Below are 15,303 nucleotides of genomic sequence, written 5' to 3' on the forward strand. Positions count from 1 at the left end.
TGAGCTGCAGGGACGGGAGCTTTGTTTTCCCCACTGAGAGCGAGAGAGATGGTTTGATGCAGTGTCTGATGCTTGTCCTGAAGCTTCCACTAAAGTTTCTCTGTATTATTACACCAGTGTCCCTCAGGAGAGCATGTCTGATGAATTATTGCCTCTTGCTCCATACTAACTTCTACTTGAAGATAGACTCTGACAGGAGACCTGACATGGAGAGAGGAAGATCGATTTGTTGGCGTTCATCAGTTGATGATCAGATGTAAAGATTTGTGCTTTTTAAAGTTTTGTGGACTATGACTTTCAAGCAGTTACTCCATAAAGCATTATACACACACACACACACACACACACACACACACACACACACACACACACACACACACACACACACACACACACCTGTTGTTTAATTTGATACATGAAAACCCTACACCTTTTATTTAGGGAACAACAACATCTGAATACCCTCTCTTCAGGTATGTGTCTGACAGAAAGTGTTGTAAACCCCCTTTGGAGGTTTGCCACCTGTGTCCTTTCTATAGTGTTCTACAGATGCTGGAACCAACACCTGATTCACACTGTGTTACATCAATAATACTAAAAGCCTTCTCTGAATTCCTGAGCTGATAAAAGTGGCACCAGTGTGACCTCTTACAAAATTGTCCTTTCTGGAAAATAGGTTACATTTAGTTGTAATCAAAACAAACACTTAGTAGTGTGGATTTAGTCCCTGGGCCTCCCTAGCTTCTTTTAAATAATTTAATTGGTGTAAATTTGAAAATACATCAAATTTTATATGTCACAAATTTAATACGTCACATTATAACTATTAATTTCAAGTGTTCAATGAACAGATTGCCCATCTGTGTGTTGCCAGTGAAAGTGTGTACTTGTGTTGTAAATAATGCAAAAATCTGCATTCATATATCTGGAGGACGGAGCACATTGTACTTATTTTGTTGATGCATGTATATAATAGTTAAGTCAACTTTATATAAAGTGAAACTCTTCTTTGTTTAATCAGAAAAAATATATATAATTGGCATCTGCTATTAAGTTTTTTTCTTTCTTTTTTTTTTTACCCACAAAGTTACTCTGAAAATACCTGTCAGGATGTTAACTATCCTGGACGAGCCCCAAAAATGTTACAACCCCAACACTTAACCAAGGATCTGGTTCAAACTACCACTCAAAGCGAATTGTACTCAAAGTAACAACGACAAACAAATATTGCTGTACAAATACTGTGATTTACTACAGGTGGTGATTAGTGAAGCAGTGAGTGAGCTATTTACAATCAGCAACCAAAACAAAACATAAATTAGAAAGACTGGCTATGGGTAGTGCTAAAGCAAAGAAACAATCAAAACCAAAACAGTCTTACTAATATAAAATCTCCTCTAATCTAGTCTAATAAACAAAAATTTGAAAAATAAAACCTTGGTGTCTTCTTGATGAACAGCCAAAAAGACAAGAAAACCAGAATCTGCCGTGTCCTGTTTTTGTTTTATGAGGCCGTCCAAAAGTGTGGGCGGTTTCACTTTCTCCAGAGAGCTCGCGTGCACTCACTGCGTGTATATATTTGAAATAATAAACTTTCTTGAGTTGATCATAACATGCACGTGATTATTAAAGTGCTTCTGACATTCTTTCAGAAATGAACAAATACAAGAGTGAAGCGGGAAAAAACAAAGGAGAAGCTGGAAAAAACAAATGAGTAAATGATTTTTTTTCAGCAACCTAAAACATGAACAAATTGCTATGTTTTACTATTATCATCACCTTTTGGACTTTTCTGAACTCGAAATGACGGAATTACCTTCTAACAAGAGGTTACGTGTGCTGGTGAAGATTAAAGATACAAAGGAGATGTGTGCACTGATTGGGCTTTATGTTGTATGTTTTTGAAGCCAAATAAGGACTAAATGTATGCTTTGTGTATTTTTTTATTTTTTTTTTGTAATTGGTAACATATTGGAGGCTGTAAGGGTTTGTATGTGTTTGTTTATATAGTTGCATTTATAATGTTAATTGTAATTTAGAATTGCAGACATTACAGTAGGTTATTTTTATAATTAATCTGCAGTTAAAATCAAATCATGTTCATAGAAAAGTTGATAATGAACATTTGTACAAGTATTTGTGTGCATAAAGCATCTGTTGAATGTGAACAACCCTAACAGCTTTACTTTGTCATTTCCTCGAGCGAGAATGACGTCAACTTAAAGTTTGTTGTATGCCATGCCCACCAAATGGGTATCATTGGCAGTGGAAACGCAAGCCTGATAAAGGTGACCCATACAGTACTGGACCACTCTGTGGAAATGGACCATAAGTAACACATACCTGCATGCAGTCAAATCTACCAATTGTGTCACTGTACATTCAATACCTACACTGTATCAGCTGTTTTTCAAGACGCATTAGAGAATTAGACTGTGAAAACTATCAAAATCGCTGTGTTAATCGGGAGTGTTAATACAGTCTGAAAAGTCTGTTAACTTCATTCATTGGGAACTTTAATGAAGCTGTTTTATCGTTGTATCCCAGTTGCATTTTTGAGGTTTCAACAGCACTATGCACGGTTATAGTACTACTCTGAGAAATCATTAGCTTCAGCGTTGTTTGTTTTTTCCAGTCTCTAAGAGGCGAAAGCATTTTCACCTCTCCTACCACCTCCTCTTTTTTTTACGAAATGAACCACTCTCCTGCATTAGTTCTTGTCCTTGATGGAAGGATTAACCCTCCTCCAGTTCCATTAAACTGCAGCCTTGCCACCTATGTCCTCATAGACATGTTTTCCTGTGGCAGTAGGGACAAGAATGTTTAGGTGTAAAAAAATGCAATATCCTAAAAAATTGCCTTGTAATTTCAGACTTTGACCTTCTCTAGTTGTGGGATCTTTACTTGGTCACTTCAATTATAAACCGCAGCCCTGGTTCAGTCAGATATCTTGAGTTCACCCAGAATGCATCTCCATTCTAATGCTTAAAGAACCATTGTGGGTTTTTATTCCAGTTCGTGTTTGTTTTGAGCCTCTGTTGTGAAGCTGTTTGCCAGAAATCATTTTGAATGAACACGCAGAAAACAATGAATAATCAATTTTCTTCTATAAGTAATGCTAAAAATCACTCCAATTTTCCTCTTCTTTCCTCACAGCTCAGCCAAATCCACCCAAAATCCATGAGGGATGGTGGGCTTACAAAGAAGTTGTTCAGGGGAGCTTTGTTCCAGGTAATCATTTTACAACAGCTTTCTTTTGGAGTTCACAAATGATGTTTTCAACTCTTAACATCACACACATGGATTATACATTAGTTCTAGATAATTACAGTGCTACAATTGTTGTTGTAATTTAGTAAAATCGCTAATTAAGTGCTACCACTAACAACATTGGTTTAATCTTCAAGTTCATTATCTCCATCATGCATTATCTTTAACTATACCTGCCTGCATTCAGTAGAATCATTTTGACTTCTTTGATGGTGTTGGATGTTGTTAAATATTATTGATTATTGCTTCCCCTTTATTTCCCTGCCACTAAAGCTGCATGCATACAACCTTACTTTAAAAATCTGCTTTTGATCGTGCTCGTTGCTACTTGTATGCAGCTTGGTGCATGATTAGGCTCCTGAAAGAAAGGGCAAGAGTATAAAAAGAATATTAAAGTGTTTGAAATGCCAGACATGTGGAAATGCGTGTAGGATTTTGACTTCCTCTGCTTTTGTTCGCTTGGCCTTGGTTCTGTTTTTCATACTGTGTTTACATGCTGAAGAATCTGTTAAAATTTCTAATTAATTTCTGATGTGTTAGCACAAGTTAGTCTGTCTAGATGTTTCTTGTTTTGTTGTTCATCATTGAGAAGTGGTAATCCCTTTTTACGTCTAGATCTGTCAGTTTATCTCTAACTGTCATTCTGTCACTGATTGGGTGCATTTTGAAGTTCTTTTAACCTTCTATTATTAGTGGATGTGGTTTTTTAAATGCTAAGAGACCACTTAAAAAAATCATAGTTTCTTTTGGATTTATGATTTATAGTTATGCATAAAAAAAACAAAAAAACATTTTTGATTCATTCTATAAATTGGTGACTTAATTTTCAAGTAAAAAAATAAAAATTTTGTAATTTAAAGCAATTTTTTTTTGCGGTGCCAGCTGTTCATATGTGCATTCATTATACATTTATACAGCAGAATGCCAATGGTTTTACCATCAGAAGAAGGTAAGAAATCACAATTCGGTGCAATAACCCTGATTTGCTGTCACAGCAAATAATAATAACAATAATAATATATATATAAAAGTTTCAACAGCATATATATATATATATATATATATATATATATATATATATATATATATATATATAAATATATATATTATATAACAGCATATATATATATATATATATATATATATATATATATATATATATATATATATATATATTATTCTTAACAAACTGTAATTTTTCTAAAAACAAAAGTTAAAGACATCAAAGCATATCACAGACAAGTTATTTGATACAAGTATTGTTGCTGGGTGTCCGGTGCCCTGCAGGGTTTAGCTTCAACTTGCCTCAACACACCTGCCTGGGTGTTTTAAGTATACCTAGTAAGACCTTGATTAGCTTGTTCAGGTGTGTTGGATTAGGGTTGGAGCTAAAATCGGCAGGACACCCAACTTCCAGGAACAAGTTTGGTGATCCCTGCTATAGACTGATTTCACGCAGCTGCCATTTTTGAAGCGATTTCGAGGCTGCAGTAGGTAGAAACCCATAACATTGTCTAGAGCAGGGGTCACCAACCCTGTTTCTGGAGAGCTATCTTCCTGCAGATTTCAGTTGCAACACTGACCAAAAACACCTGATTGTAATTATCAAGTGCTGCTTTAGGTACTATTAATTCGTTCAGGTGTGTTTGATCAGGGTTGGGACTGAATTCTGCAGGAAGGTAGCTCTCCAGGAACAGGGTTGGTGACCTCTGGTCTAGAGTCACACAAGAATGTAGTGTATCTGGCTGTATATATTTTTCAGTAAAAAGATAGTAATACAAATTTATCATTCCACCACCTTCAGTGACTTGAAGGTCTGTTCTGAATGGACAGTGGAAATAAAAAGGAATATCAGACCTCATTTTCAACTAATGTTTTCTTTCTCAAACACACGTTTTAAATGCTATATATTAAACTTAAGTAAATGAATTAGTCACGATACTAAATTTCGTTACTGAAATAAAAAAAAGTACATTTCAGCGCTGTTGACCACATTTTTAAACACAGCTGATTTGCCTTAGTATTCACCAGTGCTCAACCTAAATGACTGTGATTAGCCGTGAAGGTCATGAGTTCACTGCACTTTGCCGATGTTTACAAAGTGTTAACACAACTGATCTTCATGGCTTTAAAACGTTCCAGTGTCCCTGTATTTGTGTTTGCACTCGGTGAAGAACGGTAAACTGATGACCTTCACGGCCAATCACAGTCATTTCTGTTGAGCACTGGTGAATACTATAGCAAAGCAGCTGTGTTTAAGAATGCGCTTAGCGGCACTTAAATTTAAGCGGGAATTGGACATCAGTACAGGGACAACATCATTATAGACAATACAAGGTTGAACTGCAGAGGACTGCATAGTTTTATTGCTCACCGGGCTACATGGGCAAAAGCAGGGAAGCGTCCCCATGTTGTTTACCTGGTGCCATGTACTAAAACCTAAGAGGACACTTAAGTGTATTACTCTTAAAGAGATTGTGATTTTGTTTTATGCCTAATATGTTTTTAAATTGTTTAAATTAAACTTAACTAAATGATATTTAAGTAATTTTTACGCTTATATTTGCATTTTGAAATTGAGGCAACAGCTGGAGGTTTGTAGTGCAGCATGTTGTCGCAATGTTTACAATATTGATCTTATACTTCTGTGTTTCTTCCCACCGCAGCTTTAGTTTTTTTTTTTTAAATGGCAGCCACATGAAATAAGAAACGGATGGTTTGAGTGGTCTCATTTATTTCCATAGCTGTAGTTCATTGTATTACTTCTGTATTTAGAAATAAGCTTTTATTTTATCAAAAGCAGAGAAAAACAAATTACATTTCTACAGACTGTTACCCCAGTTTCAGTGTGTTCTTTTAGAAATCACATTCTGACATGCTGATATGCTAATTTGTTCATATTTAGGATTATTATTTCTGAAAACAGATGTGCTGCTAAATATATTTGTGGAACCTTATTTTTCTTAAAAAAAAGTAAGAATAGAAAGCTTAAGAACTATTTATTTAAATCAAATATCATTCTGTAACATTATAAAAGCTGCTAACACCAGTTTTGGTCAATTGAATGTGCTAGTATAGTATACTATACTACACACCATTAGTGAATGAGAGCCATTATCTGCCGATGATTTGTATTTATGACCAATTGCTCTTTTGGTCTCTGTAAAGCTCTTTATGGAATCGTGGCGTGACGAGGGGCTCTCAGGGTCAGCAAAGGGTCATCAACCTACATATTATGAGCAACCCAGACGTCCAAGCTCTCCGTTTATGATACCTTATTTATGTTGGAGGTTTTATGTGCTCTTTGATCCTTTTTAGAGGATTACACATTTCACCGTTATGAGGGAGGGCAAAAAAAGGAAGGATTTTCGAAGAGATAAAGCTGGAGAACGGCTTTAAACCTTTGTCTCTGAGTCAGTCACATCCGGTGGAATATCACGCTGGGTTTAGATGTACACCATCTTGAGCTGCTGAGAGGGGTGTCGGATTGCCAATCTGGTTCCTGTTTATTCACCAGAGGTGTGGGAAGGACTTCATGTTGAGGAAGGGGCAGCTGTATTTTGATGATGATTTAATGCTCTGTGCCCAGAAAACTAAAGCGCCTGTTATCTGTGAGCCCCACAGTTAGTGTTTGTGAAAAGCTATACTGTATGTTGCATCAGTGAGGGGCTCTGGAATGGATGAAGGCCCTTGGTTGCTGCTGGGTGATCAGCTTGAACATGCTGAACTCTCCGCTGTGTTCAGAGCATGACTTTAAAGGGATAGTTGAACAAAAAATAAAGATTTGCTAGTATTTTTGTGTGTTCTGTGCTCCATTAATGTTGGCTAAGCATTGATGGTAGTAATGTTGCAAAGTTCATTCTCTTGCACTGACATCTTATGACTTTTAATGTATCATCAGAAAGCATTGTTGGGGAAAATTACTTTTGAAAGTAATGCATTACAATATTGAGTTACTCCCCCCAAAAGTAACTAGTTGCATTATTTAGTTACTTTTTATGGTAAGTAATGTGTTACGCTAATGCGTTACTTTTGAGATACTTTTGCATTGCTATTTCTGACCTGGCTGAGGCTTGATCTCTTTCAGAAATTTTTTTTCTTCCTTTTTAATATAGGAGTTCTGTAAATAATTCACTGTATAACTTACACCTTAAAACACACACACACACAAAAATAGTATTTTAGGATAATGTTATCTGAGAACTTCCTAACCCCAGAGCTACACATGCAATATATACATATTACTGAATGTTTGAAGCCGTGTGTTTGCTACTTTTGTGCAGTTTGTCTTAGGTCAGGCATGTCCAAACTTGGTCCTGGAGGGCCGGTTTTCTGCTGAGTTTAGCTCCAACTTGCTTCAAAACACCTGCAGGAAGTTTTTAGTTTGTCTGCTCAGAGCTTGATTAGCTGGTTCAGGTGTGTTCGATTAGGGTTAGAGCTAAACTCTCCAGGACACCGGCCCTTCAGGACCGAGTTTGAACACCACTGCCTTAGGTAAATACATTGTCCACTGAGACAATCTCCTTTTCCTTTTTTTCAATACCTTTAAAATAATCAACACATTCTCTGATTTACTCTGTGATTCATTGTGACTAATTTTGAATCAGCAATTTATTTTTTAGAGGCTAAAGCTAATAAATGAAACAAATAAGTAACTTGCGTAACCATTTCAAAAAAGTAACTCAAATAGTTTTTTTTTTTTTAAAGTAATGTTACTTTACACGTTACTAAGAAAAGTAATATTATTATGTAACTTGTACTTGTGAATCCTTACCCCAACACTGTCAGGAAGTATCATTTTGTGTTTCCTACATATGGTATATACTCTACACTGTAAAAAATATTGATAAATTAAGATTTTTTCGTATTTTGTGATAAATGTTTTTATTTAATTTTTTTATTATTTATGCTTTTGAATTGCATTATGAGGCCTTGAACTTTCTTCTGGCAACTTTTAACCTTAAATTCCAAAAAGGGATGTATGAACATTTTTGACAGTTTAAAGTGCTATATTGTCTGGGTTGGTATCATGCCTTGTAATAAGCTACCAGTACATTTTCTGTTTGCAGATTTATCTATGTAAATTATTTCTTATACAATATATTATTTGAAACTACTAAAATGTCAATAAAAGTAATTTTGTAAACTGTAGAGTTAAATTTTCAACATAAGTCAACAGAGATAAACAGGAAATAAATGGAAAACACAAACTATAGAAACTGTTAATTAACATGTTTTTACAGTGTAGGTGTAATTGAGTTTTTCTGGATTTACTGGTATTAGTAAAAGTATTTTAAGTATTTTCAAGTGTTTTATGCGATAATGCTTTAATACATTTTTTAATATATAAAGAACATTATAAAATAAAACATATTGTCGTTTAAGATGTGTGTTTTAATTTTTTTTTAACTGAGTCAGAAAACCAATGCTGTTTCCCAATTTGCATACTATCCATTCTAAATAGTATTCAAAAACAACTGGTACCAAGTGTGTTCCAAATTATAGTATGTTGAAATAAGTATCAATCAATCAATCAATCAATCAATCAATCAATCAATCCTGATCAGTGTGTGCTCTAATGATTAATATTGCCAGCATTACATTGAAAATCAGAGTTATTCCACCAAATATTGAATTCATCATTCTTATTGAAGTATTGAAACTGTATAATGACTAAAAATGAACAGAAACGTGTCTGAAAACATGGCACCTTTTTTTTTTTTTAACACACCCTTTTTTAATTCAGAATATATGTCATTTTTTTAAAAGAAACAAACAACAAGACTAAAATGCTACATTTAATTTACTATAATATGTAAATTTGGATAAGCTGATATTTTTTCCCTTTTATTTTTCGCTTTTCTTGCTATATTTATTTGGGTTCATGTAATGAGTCACCAAGGACATGGTGTCAGCTTAAAACTTAGTTCTACTGAAGAAGAAAACCATCTTGGATGGCCAGCAGGTATACGTAAATTAACAGCAATTTCTCATTTTTGTGTAAAGTGTCACTTTATATATTGCACTCAGCAGCTTGATTTTGTGTTCGAAAGCATGAGTTATGATGACACCATGTCACAGATCTGTCAGAGCTGAACTGGCTGGCATAATGTTATAGATGGTACTACTATATCTGTGGCACTGAACAGAAATTGGAGCAGAAAACCATTTGTTATCGGTCTATTTATCAGTTACTGGATTTAAAGAATGCATGCGCTTTTCTAACTTTTTTTTCTTTTGAGATTTCTTTGCTACAATGTTTTGAAATCAGTAATTTAATAGCACTGTTAAATGAGAACTTTGACCGAAAGATACATGTACTGTACCTGTGCGCTAAACAACTGAAGTCAGTGCCATTAAATCCTGCTGACCTAGAGTTTGAATGGAAATAAATATTTATTAGTGTATTTTCATATTTTCCTTAATTAAGGATGTTGGAAGGCTTACATTTTAGTTTACGACATTTGAAATGAATGATTAAATATTTTTTTCCTTTTTTATTCGTTTAACTACTTGTTCGGATCACCTTGGACAAAATTATGCAATCACAGTACATTGTAATGTTATATTAGTTATGTGCTAATTTTAGACTTTTAAAAGTTTTCTTAACACCAGTAGGTCATAATGACCTGCTCTGGATTATAAATCAAAACATCACATTTAGTAAATTACATAGAAATCAGATTGAAAGCAGCTGCCTTGAACCATAACATTTGCTCATTTCACAATGCATAAGTGTGTCAAAGATTTTTATGAGTCTTCATGATTATAAATCAGAAAAAGTCATATATTTTTGACAGCTCAAACAGCTAAATGGGTCAATTTGACCTGGAACATAAGAGTTTCCCACAACATCTGTCATACAAGTATTCTGACTTCTTGTAGGTATAGTAAAAAGGGAACAAAGTGAAAATAGCTTCACTGGTGTGGTGGCTCTTAACATACATTTATATTTACACAGTATGACATGTTACAGTAATGCTTTTTTGAGTGATTAAAAAAAACATATATGGCTTTGGGATAACATTACGGGCTCTATTTTAATGATCTACGCAAGTCTAAATAGTGCAAAAGCATTAAGGGCATGTTCGAATCTACTTTTACTATTTTAAGGGTAGATAAATACACTTTGCACCCTGGTTTAACAGGGTTGTGCTTATTCTCTTAATCAGTTATGGGTGTGTTTTGAACATAACATGCATTAAACCAATCAGAGTCTTATCTCTCATTCCCTTTAAGAGTTGTGTCGCTTCATGGTGCTTTTGCTATTTACATGGCAGACTTTGTGAGTGTAAAAACTACATTTCTTCACTAGCTAGAAAACAGTTAAACAGACTATCTACAATGCAAGGATAAAGAACGAGCCTCCTCCATTTGGCCTTTTTCTTTACTTTCACACTTTACTCCTTTATTCTCATGGATAAGGAAAGGTGAAAACTCACTCCACTGAAGACAATCATTAACCTATGTATCTAGTTTCAAGCGCAAAGATTAGTTTCAAAAGCATTGCTTAATTCAGGTCTAATTTCCAGCAAATGAATAAATGAATAGTAATAATATGAACAATAATGATAAAATGTGATCAAAAAACTGAGTTGTATCCAAATACATGCCCTATTCTTATGCCCCATATGGTGATGCATATGTCTCCAAAAACAGACAGATGGGACAAATATAAACTTGTTTTTATTAAAACAAATATAAATATGCAGATAATAAATATTACTGCTAATAATAATACCACTATACAAATGCAAATTGTCATGAATAAACCGAAAAGAACCCCCAGACATGATGAAGGCATGGAGGTAGTGGTTTTTATATTTATGTAGTAAATAATTATTTTTGTAACATTTTAATCCTTTATTTATTTCTTTTTAAATTTTTTCTACACATCCTGCGCCTTTTTGCACCAGGTGTATGATGGGGCCCTGAGTGTTATGAGGCGGTAAACTTGGTTACTGTTTGTTAAATTACATATGCTGTATATGTCGACCTATTTGTAGAGTCAAAGCATTCATTTAGACCAGGGGTCACCAATCCTGGTCCTGGTGGACCGGTGTCCCTGCAGGGTTTAGCTTTATCCTGCCTCAACACACCTGCCTGGATGTTTCAAGCATACCTAGTAAGACCTTGATTAGCTTGTTCAGGTGTGTTTGATTAGGGTTGGAGCTAAAATCTGTAGGACACCGGCCCTCCAGGAACAAGTTTGGTGACCACTGATTTAGACTGTGGTTAAGCGACAAAAAATCTATAATAAGTACTAATAGGCAGGTAGATCTGGCATGTCAAGCTCTAAACAGCAGTTTACGGATTGACAGCCACAGGTCGAAAATGTAATTAAGGACAAGGAAAATTGTCCAACAGAGCCTTGAAAAGTGTCTGAAATGGAGCGTGTGTGGCGAATATGTTTTGCTGCACTAAAATCTAATTTAATTTCTGTTCATGTGCTTTAAAATTAGACAGATGACATGTGAAATTGTTTACTCAATGCACATTACCATAAATGATTTTGTGCATCACTCAGTGCTTTTTGTGCATCACATATCATGCACATGGCTTGTGTCAAATCTGCAATTGTCACAACTTTCAAGGCAGCCAAAACAAATTCTCCGCATTGCCAGAAAAAAAAAAGGGGGACGCAGATGGAGGAAGTCGTGCTAAGCATCTTTCTCTCTTTCTGAATTACTGAAGAATCTCTGCGCATTTTCATATAAATCTGTCTGAGTCAGTCCTGATCAACACAGATTTTATAGCTGATACAGTGTTTCGCTCATGAATGTTGACACCACCAGTAAACAACTGCGATACAATAGTCTGATAATAAGGGAAGGTTTGATTGGAAAGCTAGAATTATTAAAAACCTCAGTTCAAGGTGAAAAGCTTGTAGACTGTTTTAGAACAAAGACATTTGCCATTCATGACTAGTCATAGCAGACCCTATCGATGAGCGTTATCATATGATGTGTCAATTAGGAAGTCCACAGACACGTATTCCCTTCAGAACATACATCATTGGCTGCTAAATGGCCCAGTCTCAGTTCATTTTAGGCAGGATTTGCCATCAGGATATGACGATTGGGTACCTATTATTGCCTCTGTTGTACTAGCTTAGACATTCTTATAGATTATAGAGGTTATTGTATCTACTTTTTCAATGTCAAAGATAATTTGAAAATATACAATGGGTTGAGAATCAGCAAGGATCTAGACATTCGAGTTGTGTACTAGAATAAAAAAAATAAGGTCAGTAGGAGCTTTAAAAAATGTTGGTGATCAAGGCTGCATTCATTTCATCAAAATCCAGTAAACATTATTATTGCATTTAATGCTTCCCGCTGGTTTGAAATATACTTGCGGTGGTAGCCGGATTGAAACTACATGCGACAAAAATTTCATTTTTAATAATAATTGTATTTATTATAATAATACAATAATACAATAATAATTGTACTGTTTCTTTTCAATAAATTAAAAAAGACTGAAATGAAAAAGAAACGTTTTATGCTATTTAGGAGCCATGTGTACACACTGACAGCCAAAATCTGCTTCTCTGTCTTATGTTCAAAGCAAATTTGAATGCCAAAGCATTTTAGACATGTATATAAAACAGCCTATGTAATATATTAACATCATCAAATGAATAAAATAATTAGCAAATAAGAAATAAATGACAGAGAAGAAAATAAAATCAGACTTTATCTCTAGAAATTATCATAATAGTAGTAATAGTAATAGTATTGTGGCTCTGGTTGCACTGCCAGCTGTGAAACCAGGCAGAAAGTAGTCTTTAATAAAAAGAGTAATGCAAAAACGCATACAAGCTTTAGAAAGCGAAGGCAAAAGTTGAATTCCGGGCATTTTAGGAAATTTAGAAACCTAAGCTGGACGAATTTCATTCCCAAAAATGCACCTCTCTGTGGGTCTAAAGGGCACATGAAACCGTTTGCACGATTGTTGACATCTTGCTGGCACAGAATGAAATTGGTAAACGAAAGAAGATAATTAATCGATCATGGATGCTTGGTTAAAATGATGTTAAATAGTAAAAAAAAAAAAAAAAGTGTCACTAAATATAATTGGGCGGCTGTTAATATACCTGGGCGGCCCGCCCAAGTAAAGTTCATGTGTGGGAAGCACTGGCAATTAAAAACTGAAATAAATATGCAACGTCTCATTATTGTGTAAATCTATCTTTAAGGCGTAGAAGTCAATACAGAGAATTTTTTTTTATAGTTTATTACATCTATAATGTTTCTTTAGCAATAAAAAGTGTGTACAGTCTGTATGTATATGTCTGTTTGCGTGTTTATACAGTATGTATGATCCTTCAGAAATTATTTAGATATGTTGATTTGATGCTAAAGAAACATTTTATTTAAAGAAATTAAAAAATTAAAAACATTTATTTGTGAATTGTTTTCTGAATTAATTATTATTATTTTTTTTTTGGTTGCGACCTATTTAATAGATTCTTAGTATAATAAAATAAATAAATAAATAATAATAATAATAATATATACTGTGTATGTAATTATTAACCATAGTTATCATACACTCCGAAAATAAAGGTACAAACCTGTCACTGGTGTGGATCTCATGGAAATGCAAGTAATTTTGAACATTTTACAGGGGATAGTCTGTGATTTTTTTAAATTTATTTTTAATTTATTTATTTATTTTTTTTGCCAGTCAAATCCAGAATGTTGGTGTTTTTCTGCCATCACCCATGTAAAAAAATCTTCAGCCGAATTACTTGCTAAGAAATACCATGGTTGTGTAATTTAATTGCAGTACTGAATCCACATCTCTGAGTTTACAAGAGGGATAAAGTCAGATTGTAAATCATTTGTTGATCTCAGTCAAGCACTGTACAATAACTGTTGCAGCAAAATTAGCTTTGACGTGTATTATTGCTTGACTAATTATTAAGTTTCTATGTACTCTCAAAACTTTAAATTGTATACATGCCCAAAGATTGCATTCAGTATACAAATTTAATTTTCCTAAATCAACATGTTTTATTATGGGATTACAGACTCGCCTCTTCTGTAAATTAGTTCATTTGATTGAATACGTTGTTTTCACAGGAGACACTGCAGATTTTTACATGGGTGTGTGTGTGAGTTTAATCATTATTAATTTTAAAAATTACAATTAGTTTTTATAGCTGGTTAAAATTGCAAAACTAAGACGAGGATAAAAGTATTTTTAAGTGACCTTCATATAACGTAATTCATTTCAGTCTTTAGAAAACATTTAATATCCTCCAATCTTATCACAATACCATTGAAGATGAGCCAAGATATATGTGATCATTATGTACCAGGAACTTCTTTCAAAGGCTAATGGTGTTGCCTCAGCTATTCTGGACCCATTTTCACTGTGGTCTGTTTGATCACGGCCTTCTAATAATCCCCTTGTATGAATAAATGAGCAGTGTCTCCTCTCCTCCGACTGATGAATGAGTATTCTTGAGCACATTAAGTGCTGCAGTATGTATAGGGGGATTCACCACATTAAAGCAGCTTATGTAATGTATGATACTTTCGGATTCTGCTAAAAGGCTTACACTTTAAAAAAAATTTCTCAGTGGCCATAAAACCAAAAGAGAAAATCTTTATTATTCAAAAAAGGATACAAGCATCTTTCTTGCCAGGAAATACCGTGCAGTTTTATGAAATGACGATTCTGCTCAATTTACTGTGCTAGAGAAGGAGCCTTTGGACAAAATGTTTTGTTACAAAAGGCCTTCTTCTATTGTGGTCTATTGGAAACATTCGCATAGTAAATGAGTTGTGACTTGCACCTGTAAATAGAGTACAGTACTCAACATTTGAAATGGATCAAAAAGGTTTTTCAAAGATTCAAATGGGTGTTGTTCAATAGTTTGACAATATTCATAAACCTATTTTGATCCATTTCCTACTACTTGCACCCTTTTTTATTTGCTTGATACACTTCATCCTTGACAAGTGTAAATCTGCAAATCTAACACAAAAAATAAAAATTGGTTAGTCTTCTTTTAATGGA

At 34.2% G+C, this 15,303-nt stretch overlaps 1 protein-coding gene across 4 annotated transcripts in view; it reads left to right on the top strand.

The window, feature by feature from the left end:
* The window catches only part of ca10a (carbonic anhydrase 10 (inactive)a), a 252,271-nt gene that overhangs the window by 18,387 nt on the left and 218,581 nt on the right, over positions 1-15,303 (top strand). The window contains exon 3 of one of the 4 annotated variants that reach the window (XM_087275381.1): positions 3,157-3,274. The exons of 2 other annotated variants lie outside the window; for them this stretch is intronic. Coding sequence is in view for 1 of the 2 variants with exons in the window: in NM_001037121.2 (NP_001032198.2) it covers positions 3,157-3,231 (75 nt within the window). In the remaining variant the exon portion in view is untranslated. 4 annotated transcript variants of the gene reach the window in all.

This window comes from Danio rerio, chromosome 12 (genome assembly GCF_052040795.2).
Source record: "Danio rerio strain M-AB ecotype USA chromosome 12, GRCz13ab, whole genome shotgun sequence".
Taxonomy (NCBI): Eukaryota; Metazoa; Chordata; class Actinopteri; order Cypriniformes; family Danionidae; genus Danio; species Danio rerio.